Source organism: Chanodichthys erythropterus, chromosome 11 (genome assembly GCF_024489055.1).
Source record: "Chanodichthys erythropterus isolate Z2021 chromosome 11, ASM2448905v1, whole genome shotgun sequence".
NCBI lineage: Eukaryota > Metazoa > Chordata > Actinopteri > Cypriniformes > Xenocyprididae > Chanodichthys > Chanodichthys erythropterus.
Window position 1 is genome coordinate 47,799,366 of NC_090231.1, and position 15,979 is coordinate 47,815,344.

A 15,979-nucleotide genomic window follows, 5' to 3' on the forward strand; every position below is an offset into this window, starting at 1 on the left:
AGTGTTGTGGAGTTTGCAGCGCATATGTGTTGTCAAACTGATGAAGATGTTCTCTTTATTTGCAACGCGTTTTTCTTTTTGTAAGTGTTGTGGAGTTTGCAGCGCATATGTGTTGTCAAACTGATGAAGATGTTTTCTTTATTTGCAGCGCGTTTTTCTTTTTGTAAGTGTTGTGGAGTTTGCAGCGCATATGTGTTGTCAAACTGATGAAGATGTTTTCTTTATTTGCAGCGCGTTTCACTATTTGTAAGTGTTGTGGAGTTTGCAGCGCGTGTGTTGTCAAACTGATGAAGATGTTTTCTTTATTTGCAGCGCGTTGAGCTCTCTCGGCCACCGTAGGAAAGTGACGTCGATGCATACCCTCTATTCCAGCCAATAATGAAACGTGCTTGTTTCGGTTTCTCTGATTGGACTAGGTTGTTGCTTGACGTCATTGATATGCGACGGCGCTGGTAAGATGGGAAGATGGGAAAGAAAAGAGAAAAAGAAAAGAAACGGGGACATTCTGATCGAGAGCATAATGAAGGAGAGATGAAGAGGAGGAATACTGAATCCAGCACGGTGGTGAGAAAGAGAAACTGGTTATGGTTTAATATTTGGCCTATTCGTTACAGTTTTTTGTTCGTTGTTTTTTTTTTTTGTTTTTTTGAAAGAACTAACCTATGGAACTAACTCTGAGATAATTATAGTGATTACTGCCTCTGTAAACATCACTAATGAAAGCCTGTTGTGAAGTGAATAAAAGGGAAATGTAGCATATGTATTTATGTAAAACAGAATATAATTCTTAGTCTCTATATTTGTTCTTGTTCCAGAAGCCGTTACACTCTTATATACATCACAATAGGGAAGAAAAGACAATTGCAACTTGTGTTCCATATCGACTTTAATAAGGTGCAGTCACATTAACACAATTTTGATGATCAAGTCACATTCAACCAAAGCAGTTTTCAGTGAATTTGCGTGTCCAATTTGAACTTGTTGCGAACTCGCGCAAAATACCCAATCACCTGCAAAAATATGCAGAACATAGGAAAATGTGACCACACCTTTACACTGGGGTTTGTCGTATTCTATTAATAGTCACTGTTGCGTTCTTTAATAAGTTTCATCAAGTATTCATTTTGTACTGTTTGTGTAACATTTACTAAATATGAAAGGAGCCCAGAAAGGAGACGGAGGAGCCAGAGGTTCCTCAGGAGCCTAGTGATCTGGAGGAGGGCGGACTGGACCTGAATAAGGCTTTCAAACCCATCAGTGCTTACATCCAGGACCGCAAGGAGATGCTGGAGCAGTGTTTTCATGTGCTGGGAGAAAATAAACTTAAAAATATGCTGCCGGATGAACTTAAGGTATCTTTATTTTGCTAACATTCATCATACATGATTACACCATGTTCAGCCTTGTATGTGTTTGTTTTGATGGAGTCAGCAAAGAATATAGTGTCAGAACTAGGTGTGGCAGATTGTGTCGATACAAAGACCAAATAGCATGGAATTGTCACAGGTGTCCTGTCATTTAACACATCATAATTTTATATTGCCACATCAAATGTGAATTGGATAATGGTCTAGTTTGGAGCCAGATCATTTTTAAAAAGCAGGCCATTCACACTACTTAGTACACTACTTAGTAGTTCCTTTGACAGTGCAAATAACTGAAATTTCTTGTCACACTGGCTCAAAGAGACATATTTAAAAGTATTAATTAACCAAAGAAAACACTAAACATGGTAACAAAACCATTGTCTGGTAGACAACATCAATTTAAAGTTTTTTTCTATGATTATATTGACAATTAACCATTCAGGTTTGCTTTGGAAAATTAGTGAATTGAAGTCAAATGTAAAATATAATTCAACTGACATATCACTGCCATTTTGAGTTTTATCTTAACATACTAACCAAGAGTTGTCTGAGTAACTAAAGGCCCGTGCACAGCAAGAATTATAACTATAGTTTGAAAAATTGTTTTAAATGTAAAAGAATAGCAGAGTCCACACCACAACTATAACGATAATAACACAATAGGAATCACCATCACAATATTTTTTTTTTCCAACTGATGAATGACAAAATTATTGATAATCAGAATCCATCCTCCTGCGCAGATGACAAAATGGCAGTGTAAATTTATAATAAACAGAATGTTGTTTATAGTTATTTTTATAGTTATCATTCTTTGTATAAATTGTCCTTAAGACATAGTACACAAATAGTGAAAAAATCAAGATTTACACTACTTGATGTGCTAAAATTTGTTGACCTTAATCAATTAAAAAAAAAGGTTGACACTGAAAATTTTTTCCACCTCCCTACTAGGTTAGGTCATGTGTTAGATCAAGGGTTCTTATTGGCTGTTATAATAAACACCCTGTTATTTCCTGCAGGACTGTTCTTTTAATGAGATTAAGAACCTGTGCTGGGATCAGCTGCAGCAGCTTTCTGAGATTCATCTGCTGGAGATTTTGGAGGGTAAATATCAGATTCATCTTCACACTGTATCTAAGAACACAAACCAAACATTGATCATTCTCTCATCATGTTTGTTGTGTTTTAAAATAGGTTGCTTCATTTTATTGTCATCATTTGCTAAGTGTAGCACAAATTGGACAAAATTTTAATAGCTGCTTTTATGATGAGCTTAAAATCACAATTAAAATGATTAAGGTATATTTTATCGTCCCAAAGGGAAATTTGTCTTGGCTTCAAAAGGCAGCCACTGAATCACAGGACTCATGAAAACACATAACATTTAAAACAATACATTAACACAATAAAAAACATAGACATAGATTTGTCTCAAACTTGTATACGCATACCACAACTCACAACTGTAAAACAAATGCATAAATCACAAGCATAAGAGAATGAACACTCTCTCTCACACACACACACACACACACACACACACACACACACACACACACACACACACACACACACACACACACACACACACACACACACACACACACACACACACACACTTGTGTATGTGGTTTATGGGGACTCTCCATAGGCGTAATGGTTTTTATACTGTATATTCTATCACCCTACACTACCCCTACCCCTAAACCTACCCATCACAGAATACTGTCTGCATTTTTTGAATTTCAAAAAACACAGTTTAGTATTTTTTTTTTAAGCTATTCGGTTTACATTGTAAAACACACACACAACCTCCCCCTATAGTAGATCACTTAATGCTATTTACCAACATGATTGTACTTGAACCGATTTAGTTTACAGCTTAGGATTCTTAACCTCCTACCTGGTAACATTTCAAATTCAGGATTGAAAATGTGTTGTATCATTTAAAATCTTGTATGCCTCACTTAGCTTTGAATTTTGAACATTGTAGGTCTGGAGATAAAAGTGTTCCTTTTTGCCTATGATTTTCATGGCTATTTGAATGAGATGTGTAAGCCTAGACATTAACTGTGCTTGCTGTGCTAGATTACCATACCATAGATGTATTCCTTATCTAATCACATTCTCAAGCTTGATAGAACAAGAACATGATCTTGCTACTAACACCATGAAGTCTAAGCCTTCTCCAAAAAAAAAAAAAAAAAAAAAACGCATTCTGTTGTAACTTAGAGCACAGGTTTTCAACATGGACATACCATGTGAGTGAACAACCACAATAAAAGCCAAGATAATTATATAAAGACATGTAAGACAAAGAGAAAGTTGTATGGGAACAGTCTGAATAAATACTGGACGACAATCTCCAATTAACTTTTGAATCAAAAATCACCTCACTTTTCTTCACATTCACAATAAGGTGGTGGGCATCTCACCACTCTACAAACTGTTTGATTTCAGAGTGGTAAGCTGATATATTGTGATCTTTATATAATAAATTAGGAAAAGCAGTATCATCAATAAATTTTACAATATAATTGAGTGGCTTTGCGCACACAACCATTTGTGTACAATATGACAAGGACTTGGGAGCTCACACACCCTTGGGGGCACCTGCATTAACGACTTGAGAATCAGAAATCGCCTTATTAACCATAACCTGTTGAGTTCTATTAGTTAAAATAAGAAAAATACCATTTTATAATGAAAGGATTTACATCTGTCTGTTTCAGTTTATCTATAACTAATGAATAAACATTATTTGTATAATAGCATATTATTTTTATTATGGTAGCATAAAATCATTTTTGGTTGTCATTCACAATGCTGCTTGTAATTTCTGTCTGAGACTGATTACTGATGTTTTTTATGCACCACAAGTCCATGCTGGTATCTTTTTCTTGTGATGAAGGCTTTATTATTTTGTTTGTTTTGCAAAGGTAAAGAGTTATCAGTCACTGCAGCACCTGAAGAGCAGAACGTAACAGACAGTCAGTAAGTCAAAACTCTTAGAATTGTTGTTAAAACTAAAATTTAAACTTATTATTGAGCTTTTGATAATGTATTCATTAATATTTACAGGCAGGACAGTAATGTGGACTCCACTTCCTCTCTGAGAGAAAATCCTGAAACAGAAGAAAAACAAGGTAAACAATTCATTATAGATTAGGGCTGAACGTTGTATAATTTTAGCATTGATATCGCGATGTGCACATCTGCAATGACAGTGCTGGGTAGTAAAGTAGTCTCAGCCTCAGACATCAAGCCCACGGACCGTTGGCTGAATGTCCAATGCATTTGGCACACTTAGCTGGGAATGTTTCAGGGTTCTTGAAGTCGTCATCTGGTTGATTGAATTCTACAGGATGTCCGGGAGACCTGTGTGTCGTGTTCTTTAATGGTCTGCCTGGAAATAAATGCCGTGACGCCAAACTCCCTTGTGAAAGAAGAACGCCGTCGTGTTTACAACTGTGACAATGAGTGCTTATCAGGATCCGCTAAATGCTGGATTTGTGGCTCCATTGTTGCAGTAAACTTGCACAACATTCTTGAATAAATAATATCTTAGATGCATGCTGGTCTGTTATGTAGGGACATCGATTTTACATTTTCACACCCCTAAACATGATGCGGAACAAAACTAACTGTGATTGAATGAGTTGGCCAGATGTCCTCTTGGCCAGTGCTTGGCCAATGAAAGCTGCGACAGAGTCCAGACCTTCTGCCGTCAGTCTGAAGGTCTGGCTACGCAAGACTAGGTAGTAACTGATTACATGTAATCTGGATTACATGGTCAGATTAAAAAAAGGTAAGTGGATGGCAGTAAACTATTCATAATTCATTGATTCTCCCTATAGCTTTTTTTTATATATATATATATATATATATATATATATATATATATATATATATATATATATATATATATATATATATATATATATATATATATATATATATATATCCTTTTTTACCCATCCCCCATCCACCCTTCACCATCCATGAAAAAAATTAATAATAAACTTACTAAGCAACCACTGAATGGTAAAAACACATCATTGTCATTTATCATAATACATCATATCATTTTAAAGCTTAGAAACTTAGAAACCATTTTGATCAACTCTTAACGACAGCTGAGTAGTTCCTCTAAAATGGAGTTTACCGCCGATGGGCACCACCGAGCTATGCAAAAACGTATAAACATATTTTTTTCAAATCTACTGCCTTGATCAACACAAAACAAGATGTCATTTGAAAGCTTAAAGTCTGAACTTTACTATGCAGTTTGCCAATTTGATTAACACCTATGTAGTGCTGAGTTATTTGTTGATAAATTTATTTATTTATTTTTAATTTTTTTTTAAGTAATTTATGAAATACTTTTATTGTACTGCAATATAAATATATATATATATATATATATATATATATATATATAATAATAATTGTTTTGGCCTTTGGCTAAATTTGAGCGAGTTTTGAAGCTCACATGAAGCCCCCAACCCCCCCCCCCCAAGTCCCATATGTAAATAATATACAGTTGCAGCATTTATGTCACGTTTTCACTTGTAACTTCATGAAACATGCTCATAGAAAATGGCACAGCAGATTCAATATTTACAGCAGATGATTATAAAAAGCCCAAACTCACCATAATCTGTCACTTAGAACTAAAGATATTCTCTCATGGAGTTATAACACATAAAACTCCACAGGTGCACATGTAGCTACGTAAAATCATATGTTGCTTTCACGTGGTGTTTACGCATGTAACTTCATGAAACATGCACAGATCATAGAAAATGGCACATCATTACTTACTGTAGATGCTACCAATTGAAATGAGTCCAAAATCCACATAATCCATTGCGTCGATCATGAGAGCAACAATGATTTTTGAAAATGCTTTCTGGCTGTCAAGGGCTAAACATGAAGGCTACCTTGGTTCCAATGCTGTAATTTTTGATTACTTTATGCTATCATCACAAAATTTGATCCATATGCAGTTCACATATAGAGGAACAAAGAATCCTACCTTATTTCCTTCCTGAGTTATTGCATGTCAAAATAAAAAAGATATGTAAAATTTCCCTTGAGCACACTTATTGTTTTGTCTTTTATCAGCAGTTTCTCGGCATGAGAATTTTCAAATGTTTTTTTTTTTTTTTTCACTAAAAATTTAAAACGTTTTATATCAAATGACACCTACCTTTTGACTCCCCTTGCTATAGGCTTTTGTCTTTCAAACTCATTAAAACTGACTCAATTCAAACTATTCAAAATAACTGTAGTCTGATTGAGTATTTTAAAATGTATTATATAATCTAATTACAAGTACTTATTTTTTGGAATCTGATTACATAATCCAGAGTACATGTAATCAGTTACTACCCAGCACTGTCTACCCAACACTGTGTGATGGTCACATCGCAGTGTGTGAAATGTCAAGTATAGGGATCGTAGTTAATATGTGATCCATAAAGACCAGGCAACTCAGTTTTAGGTCCTGTCAGTTTAAACATTCAAGCGATTTGAATGCACATCAATGTGACAATTAGGAACTTGCACGCTGTTTTCTGTGCACACAGGGCCATATACACAGCATGCAAACACAGAATGCTGTTCTTTCTCGCCTGTTTGTGCTTGAACGGACACATGTTCAAAATTGTCAAAATGCTGGTGTCAGTGAGTATGCTCGTGAACACAGTTGTGAACGCAAGCAATTGAGCAGATTTGTATCATTATATTGGATCCGTCCATTAGCTCTTAAATAGCAGACCTGCTGTTAGTCAAACAACAAAATACAAAAAGGAAAATCACTTTTTTACCACTTTTTTTAAAGATTAATTATATTTCATTTATACAGTGAAGACTATGCAGCGATATTTTACATTTGATTGTTCAATTTCAGAACTGACTTTTGTGTGTGCATTTGTGTCTGTCAGGTGCGGGTTCTGGAGAAGACAGTGATGTTCTCAGCATCAATGCAGAAATTGACGACAGTGACATTGAGGGTCATAAAGTCATCAAAGCTGAAGAACCAGTGCTCAGAGATGAAGCTCTGCCTCCTGCCGCAGTCATGCAGTCAGCTGAGCCGAAAGTGGAGCTTCAGCAGGACATTGATAGAAGTGTCAGTGAAATTCTGGCTCTGACGCCCTCTGAACCCAGCAAAGATTTGAGGACTGCATCACTGGAAAAAGCAGCCACGCTAGAAAATGCTCCCGCAGCTTCAACAGAGCAGCCGTCAGCTCAGCAGCTGGAATTACTGGAACTGGAAATGAGGGCAAGAGCCATTAAAGCACTCATGAAAGCCAGTGAGATCAAGAAACTCAACAACTGCTAATTTGTGGAAAGTCTATGGACATTTTCACTCAAAACTCCGGAATTGCTTTAAAATTCTTTTTGTCCTTAAACACTTTTAGTTCCTAAAATGTCAGCATGTGTTGGGTTTAGACCCAGGCATGCAAATGTTTTGATTTTGATATAAACCAATTTTTTTTTTAAATGAAGAAAAACTACAGATGTTCCAAAATAATAATGACAATGAAGTACTTTAATTCACATACCTAGCATACTTGTTTTAATAAATGTTTATAATGCTGCATTTGTTTGCACAACAACTTGCAAATGAGCAATGCTACAAACAGTTCAGCATAAATAACATTTGAAATTCCAAAGTTAGTACAAAACCACAAACAATAGAGTATGTGCTCTTTATATATTCCTTCCACAGAAAAAATAATTTTATAGTTGATAAACTATACAGTGGTGCTTGTGATGTTTGTGAAACCTTCAGAATTTTCTATATTTCTGAATAAATGTGATTCAAAACAGATTTTCACATAAAGAAATCAAACAAATTATACAAAAATTACACATTTTGTAATTTCTTTATTTAGAAAAAATGATCCTGTATTACCTGCTGTTGAATGGCTTCTTAATATTTTTGTTTCTAATTTTTTAGGGGGGTGGGGATCACCAGTTTATGTATTCAGTCGTGAATGAGTTCAATCATGGTAAATAATTTAGACATTTTAGAACATTTTCAGAAGAATTTAGGAGTATGAAGAGAGAAGAGAGGAAAAAAATGTTAAAAAAAAATATTACTTATAATGCTGGTGGTGGGTCAATAAGTTCAAAATAGTTTTAATTGTTTTGATCACTAATATTTTGCCGGTTAGTGAAAATAAATACTGTCGCAAACTCACTTTATTATTCACATCATAGACATTTGATATGCATTTGTTATCCATTGTAGTGTCTATGCATTTACCTATACATTGTATACGTTGCTGTGCATATCACTCTGTAAGCAGAATATGCCCAAAAAAAGGAGTCCAAACTGAGTAATTACATAAAGTATGTCTCATGTCATGGTTATTAGATCAATATTGTTAAAAATTTATCTTACCAGCTGTTGTTTTTTTTGTTTTTTTGTTTTTTTTTTAAAGATCAAGGAAAGCACAAATGTCTGTTGCTATTGAAACTCAGATATAGGGATATCAGGAATACTTGACCACTTTAGAGATCGAATACACTAAACTACATCAAAACCACGTTTGATCTAAACCACCAACAATCTATAAATTATTAAATCCCTCTTTATGTTAACTTAACAGGATTAAATTTGTACATGATCTTAAATTAGATTTAAATTACTAGTCTTTTTTGATGAGATGAAACTAAAATCTTTTTATAATAATGCTCAGTTGATTTTGAGCTCTGTATGTGATATGCTACAATATGCTTATTTCACTATTTTACTTAACACTTTGCTCTGTTAGCACTGACTGTGATAATTCATGATAAGTATAATCTTTGTTAATTAAATTTACAAATAAATTACAAAGTATGTGCTATGCTAGCTGTTAACTGAACCTAAAATAGGCAAGATTAATTGGTTCCAGGGCCACAATTCCATTTATGAGTAAATTATATTGAAACTATTGGAATAACTTAATTTTTGAGTGATACTAAAAATGACTTTCCCTCTTACTAAGTGTAGTTTGTTGGTCAAACAAATTTCATCAGAAGTTGTCAACTCAAAAATACTGATGCAAACTGTTGCATTATATTTATTGTTTGTGTTTAGTGTATTCTGTGGACTGGCCAGGAAAATCATAAATACATAAGCGAAAAAGAAAAACCTTACAGACCAATATTCTTACTGAATGTAAGTGTTTTTTACTTGTCATTTAAATTGAACAATTAATCGATAAAGAACACATGCAACCCATTTATTTCAGTTATGACTGTGATGCTTCATTACATCACACAAATGACAATACAAAACTACAGTGTAGTAGAATACACTGTGAATATTATGGCAAAATCCTTACATCTTTGTATCAAAACAATCAATTCTTCTCTCGATTATGCAGTTGTGGTCAACGTAAGCCAGGTGCCGGTCAAGGCTCTTTAGAGTCCTGCAGCATTTCCCACAGAGGATACACACGAACGGACCCTCTCCAGCATGGGAACGCCAATGGATGCGTAGCTTTCTCCAGTGTTTAAACCTCTTGCCACATTGAGTGCAGCTGTACGGTCTCTTGAAATGTAGTTTCTTGTGCTGACGGAGGGTTTTGCGTAGGATGAAGGACTTAGGGCAGAGCGAGCAGCCATAGGGTCTCTCGCCTGTGTGGATGCGTTTGTGCCTCCGTAGGGTTTTCTTGTAGATAAAGATTTTGTTACAGATGCTGCAAACATGCAATCGTCTAGACTGGCTGATGGGTCTTTGCAGTATTTCAGCCTTCTGAAGTTGTACAAAGCAAGGTCTTAAACAACCCCTGAGTTGAGGCATCAAAGAGCAATTGGACAGCTTCTGCGAAGGTTCAAGCCTTTCCCGTGACTCCGTATTTACAAGATGGCTCTGGGGTATTTGTTCAGTGCCAAAATAAACCCCAAAGGAAGACTGATTCCAGTGAAGACATGAATCTACTGACTCTACTGGTTCATGTAGCTCACCATCTTCAGGCTTCAGCTGAGCTTGAGTATTTTCACTTGAGGTCTGGCACGTCTTCTCTTGACATCCAATTTCTAGTTCTGCTTCTTCAGTGGTCACAGCAACATCTTCATATTCTCGTTTAGTGACATGTTCGGGCTCTGGTTCAGTCATACCCAATGTTTCTGGCTGATGATCAAGAGTCGGCGGCCCTTCTTCAGGCTTTCCGATGGGTATGTTGGGAATCTCTGGAAATGTCTGCATTTCATTGTCACGTATGGATACCGCACTTTGTATCATCTTATCTTCTACAGTGTCTAACTGTATGTCATTCTGTTTTAACAGTGTTAATACAGGAGATGACACCTGCACTGGATACGGATTGAGATTTTTCAGGGTGCTTGACTGGCTTGGTGCCGCTTTTGGCTGTTCAGATTCCTTGTGTGTCAACTGCAATGGAGTGACTGTGTCACTGCATTGAATGCTCATTAATGGCTGGGACTCTTCAGATTCCACTTTATTGCCCTGCTGAGACTATGGGACAAAAGACAATTAAAAAGACTTAAAAATAGTAGAAAATCTTTCACACTAAGAACAAATTATTCTTTTAAGAACTGAGCAATGAAAGGATCTTTGAGGAACCAAAAATGGTCCCCCCATATAGTGGACTTCACTGGGGTACAATGGGTTGAAGGTGCAACTTCAAAGTGCTCTACCGAGGAATAAGGGTCTTCTCTAGCAAACCGATCGGTCATGTGAATGCCTACGTCACGCGTTACCTTTCCAACCTTTTTTGATTACATAATGAATGGTGCATTGCAGAGCAGTGCAAGACGAGCATTTATGGTTAAAAAGTATATAATTTTTTTTTTTTTTTTTTTAAGAAAATGACTAATCGTTTCGCTAGACAAGACCCTTATTCCTCGGCTAGGATTGTGTAGAGCTGCATCGAAACTGCAATCTGGATCTTCAACCCGTTGTACTCCAGTGAAGTCCACTATATGGAGAAAAATCCTGGAATGTTTTTCTAAAAAAAACCTTAATTACTTTTCGACTGAAGAAAGACAAACTTCTTGGATGACGTTGGAGTGAATAAATTATCAGGAAATTTTAATTCTGAAGTGAACTAATCCTTTAAATTCAAGCACTCAATTAAAAAAAAAAATCCTTGATTACAAATGTACCCATGTTGATTAACCAGCAAAATACAGGAAGTGTAACAGTCATTTTTAAATGACTGTTTGTCAACTAGAAAAATCTTCTAGTCAGGGGCAGCCCCACAGAAGGACAAAAATATCTCAAATTTCATTAAAAATAGTTTAATTTGTGTTCCAAAGAGGAGCCGAAGTCTTACAGGTTTGGAACAACATGAGGGTGAATAAATGATGAAAGAATTTTCATTTTTTGGGTGTCCAACCCTGCTCCTGGAGAGCTACCATCCTACAGACTACAGTTCCAACCCTGCTCCAACACACCTGTCTGTAATTATCAAGCAACCCTGAACACCTTGATTAGTTGGTTCAGGTAAGTTTGATTGGGGTTGGATCTGAAATCTGCAGAATGGTAGCTATCCAGGAGCAGGGTTGGGCAACCCTGCTTTAAGTAATTTTAAAGGCTATTGTTCACTTTATTGGTCTATTTTTATTGCCACAAACATTTCTGATTACTCAATTAATTGCCAAAACCACCCAATTACACAATTACCAAAATAATCATTAGTGAACTGGAGGATTTTCCTGAAGAAAAGTGGGTGGTTTAACTCCACAGGACAAACAAGGAACTAATGAACAAATATTACAAAAAATAAAAACAGAGCATCAGAACAGGACTGGGGATATTAAAATAGACTGTAAAGTACATCACAAAAATTTACCTTATTGTCATTGTTCTCAAGCCGATTAATGGCACATTGTTCACCTGCAAAACAAGAATTTCAGATCAACTGCACAAAATGTATAAATTAGATTACTCTAAAGTATAATGTAGAAACATGCATTTTCTGTAAAGCTGCTTTGAGATGACATTTATTGTGAAAAGCTCTATTCAAATAAATGTGAATACAATTTAATTGAACGAGTCCACAGATTTTTAAAATATGGGTGACATTAGCAGTTGTGAATTTCTCTGCCCATATCCCTACTCAATCACATCTCTCTCCTGTCATTTCTTCCTTTTTATAGTCAAATCCCCTTATAGCATAATCTACTGTGGGAATGTTTTTTAAAGCTAAAACACACAATATACCTTTTTTTGTGAATTTTTGTGCATTTTGAAATATCAATAATTGAAGTAACATGTAAAAGACACTTACATATCACTACAATAATATTTAATACTTCTGGCAGACTTTCTGTGCACAAGACCTCTTTTAGCCCTGTGCTACAAGAGCTCTGCAGTACATCAACTTCACCTGCCTTTAATACACAATTTGTGATGACTTTTTCATGTTCACTTCTGTTCTTGATGAGTGCGGAGAATAATGACACCTCATTTGACTTTGTGTGTACCCAAATTCTGTGAATGCTTATTACTGCTTATATAAAGAAACGGGCCATGTGTAATTAGTGATGGTTTAAAGTGTTACGGAATATTTTGGTATGATTTTCATAATGAATCACAAAACACTGACAAAAAATGTGATATGGCAGAAATAGTATTAGTATTCTCTTCTGAATTCAGTATTTTGGTCCATACAGTGAAGTTAATGGGGTGCAGCATTGTTTAGGACCCTATTAACTTTCACTGTATGGACAAAAACAGTTATAGTATTCTTCAAAAAGCATTCATGTGTTCCACAAAAGAAACAAAGTCATATTCTACAGGTTTGAAATGAAATCACAGTGAGTAAATAATTAAAGAATTTTGTTATTGGGTGAACTATCCCTTTTAAACAATGCCAGGGTTGGGCAAAAATACATCAAAATGTATTTTAAAATAAAATACCTTAATTTTAAGTGTATCAAAATAAAGTACAAAATACAGCAACCACACAGTGTATCAAAATAAACTACTGTATTTTTGTATTTTAAAAATACTTTTAAAAAAATGCATGATTTCTTCGCAAACCTTCCATCATTTGACCTATTTGATCCATCTCTTCACCATTACACTGACTGATTAGGTAAACGAATCAATCAATAAATCTAACATATGCAACCAGTTAAAGGCACAATATGTACAGAAGGATTTTTGGATTAAAACATCCAAAAACCACTAGAACAATGTTATAGATTTTGTTGACTTGTCTACTTATCCCAAATGTTTCCAAGAATGTTTAAATCCAGAGAAATATGGAATTTTAACAGGACACGGGTCGTGTCCGTGCATCGCCTATCAATGACATCATACCCGCATTATACTCGATTTCCGGTTTTATTTTGTAGAAACTATGGAAACATCAAAGATGCATTATATTCCTCATCTGTCTAATAAAACATATGTTTTATTAGACAGATGAGGAACTGTTTGGATTCATTCATCGACTGAAAACTAATGTCATATAGCTTCTTGTTTAAATCTCGTTCTTGATTTACCGGGAGTACCATGTTTTACCATGACTAATATCGATCTAGCTTACTGTAGTGTGCAACAGGTGTGCCATAGCAGCTGCCAAGCGAACTCAAAAACTTTCAACACTCAAATGTATCTAATATGATAAACAGCGCTGCTTTACCCTACATACACTTGGCAGGAAGAAGCGGAAGCAGCAACTGCGGCATAATAAAAGTTCCACTGATCTCGAGACGTGTGTCGCGCTCATCTCTCATTAGCAATCGCTCCAACGGCCTCGTTCAGCTCCAACATCACTCGCCATGCTCTGCTTCATACTACAGTAATGTTAATAATCTCATCCATGAACATGATTTCTGCCCGAGTCCTGTCCCGATTATTTTCCACCGGCTGTAGACGTGAAGACAACACATCCCATGATTCCACAAAAATCAAGGATAAGCGACCTCTAGCAGCAAAAATTTACATATTGTGGCTTTAACAGATCAAATATTCATATATCCCTGTGATCTCCCAGATGAAGGTTAGTTTTAAAGTAACCAACAGTTAAATTTTTAAGTTTGCGAATGACTTAAAATTGTATCCTAATTTAGTTACTTGGTGTTTGGTAACGATGGGCCTACTTTCCATCAGCAACACTGACACAATACTTGGGTAAAGTTGGTTTTATATTCGCACATTTGGACATCCGTATTCAATAGCCTTGTTAATCACACTACATTGGACCTTCAGTGGACATTCACAAGTAAATATGCCATTAAAACAATACTTGCCTATTTTGATCGACTGTGAAAAATGTTGTAAGTTGACAATCGTTGGTTGACAATATCATGTCGCTGCTTAAAATTCGCAAACATTAATTTATTGCACATTTATTGGAAAGTCTGAATTTATCAGAAGTCCGAATGTGCGAATATAAAACCAACTTTACCAAAGTTGACTCAATGACAAGTCATTCATAAGAAGACAACCGATGGCTCCTGTATTCATATCAACTAGTTTCTAACTAATTAAGCAATTCATTGTTAATCAAATATAGGGGGCTACTGCATGGTATAATAGTTTTCAAGATCATTATGTAAATTGGTAAACTATTTAGCCTAGGCTACTAAAATGAACACCAAAACATCTATTCTGAACTCAAGTCTGGGCAAACTACTGAGTAAGCACCAATCAGAGGTTGCATTTTTATGATGTCATCATGTAGACATCTTAAAGTATTTAACAGTATTTTAAAACTACAAAAATACAAAACACTAAAGTATTTTGATACAAAATACAAAGCCATTTTCATCAACCCATTTTAAATACAAATGACAAAGTACTATTTTGTATTTGAAATACATAAATACTGCCCATCCCTGGGCAATGCCCTTTTTATTGTGTTACTGTTAGGGATTTTAACACGGTTTATTTATGTATTTATTTATTTTTTTACTAAAAAAAACATGTATCAGTTTAACCACATTTCCCACTAAAATACAATAAGTACTAAAATTATTAATAACCACAATTAAATATATTCAAATAAAATACAATTAAATATAACTCTAAAACATATAAATAAACCACCGTTGAAAAGCTTTGTTTTTTGTCAGAATAAGACACTTACAGTGGTTTATGCACATGCTGTCTGCCAAACTCTCTCTATACGCTTCTGTAATTTCAACCAGCAGGACATCAAGCAACGAGCCGAACAAAGATTTCACACGCTTCTGAAAAACGCCCAAGGCTCTGACATCTGCCATATCCACCAAAAGATTTAAAACACTACAACACCTCGAGAGAACGTGCGTATAATTTGACACACATCGAAAAAAAGGGCGAGTTTACACCAAACTGAAACTGCGTTCTGCGTCACTAAGTTGGCGTGTGACGCACTTTCCTGTCACGGCTTCTTCTTCTTCTTCTTCTTCTTCTTCTTCTTCTTTTTTAACTGCGGTTGGCATCCAGCTTAATGGTGCATTACCGCCACCTTCTGTTTCGGAGTGTGGATCAGACAGTAAATTCCATGGTAAATTCACAATAAATCTACAATAATTCAGGGGTTGAGGGGGGAAGGAGAAAACACACACACACACTATATATATATATATATATATATATATATATATATATATATATAAAATAAAGCCCAGTATCCCTTAAAAAACCT

At 35.3% G+C, this 15,979-nt stretch overlaps 2 protein-coding genes across 3 annotated transcripts; one reads left to right on the top strand and one right to left on the bottom strand.

Moving 5' to 3' along the window:
• The first annotated feature begins 431 nt into the window (after nt 1-431).
• Nucleotides 432-8,737, top strand: LOC137030011 (caspase activity and apoptosis inhibitor 1). The gene is made up of 6 exons (XM_067399921.1): nt 432-564; nt 1,161-1,352; nt 2,390-2,474; nt 4,310-4,364; nt 4,452-4,516; nt 7,319-8,737. Exons 1-6 carry the CDS (start codon nt 466-468, stop codon nt 7,714-7,716), a joined length of 894 nt encoding a protein of 297 aa, XP_067256022.1. The 5' UTR covers nt 432-465; the 3' UTR covers nt 7,717-8,737.
• A 606-nt stretch (nt 8,738-9,343) lies between these two features.
• Nucleotides 9,344-15,732, bottom strand: LOC137030010 (zinc finger protein 8-like). Of its 2 annotated transcripts, none has more exons than XM_067399920.1 (3): nt 15,706-15,732; nt 12,188-12,231; nt 9,344-10,848 (listed from the first exon to the last, which is right to left on the bottom strand). In XM_067399920.1, exon 3 carries the CDS (start codon nt 10,801-10,803, stop codon nt 9,709-9,711), a length of 1,095 nt encoding a protein of 364 aa, XP_067256021.1. In that variant the 5' UTR covers nt 10,804-10,848; nt 12,188-12,231; nt 15,706-15,732; the 3' UTR covers nt 9,344-9,708. The 2 variants fall into 2 exon arrangements, with proteins under 2 accessions (XP_067256021.1, XP_067256020.1); XM_067399919.1 differs by lacking the exon at nt 15,706-15,732 and adding an exon at nt 15,437-15,689.
• Between the last annotated feature and the right edge of the window lie 247 nt (nt 15,733-15,979).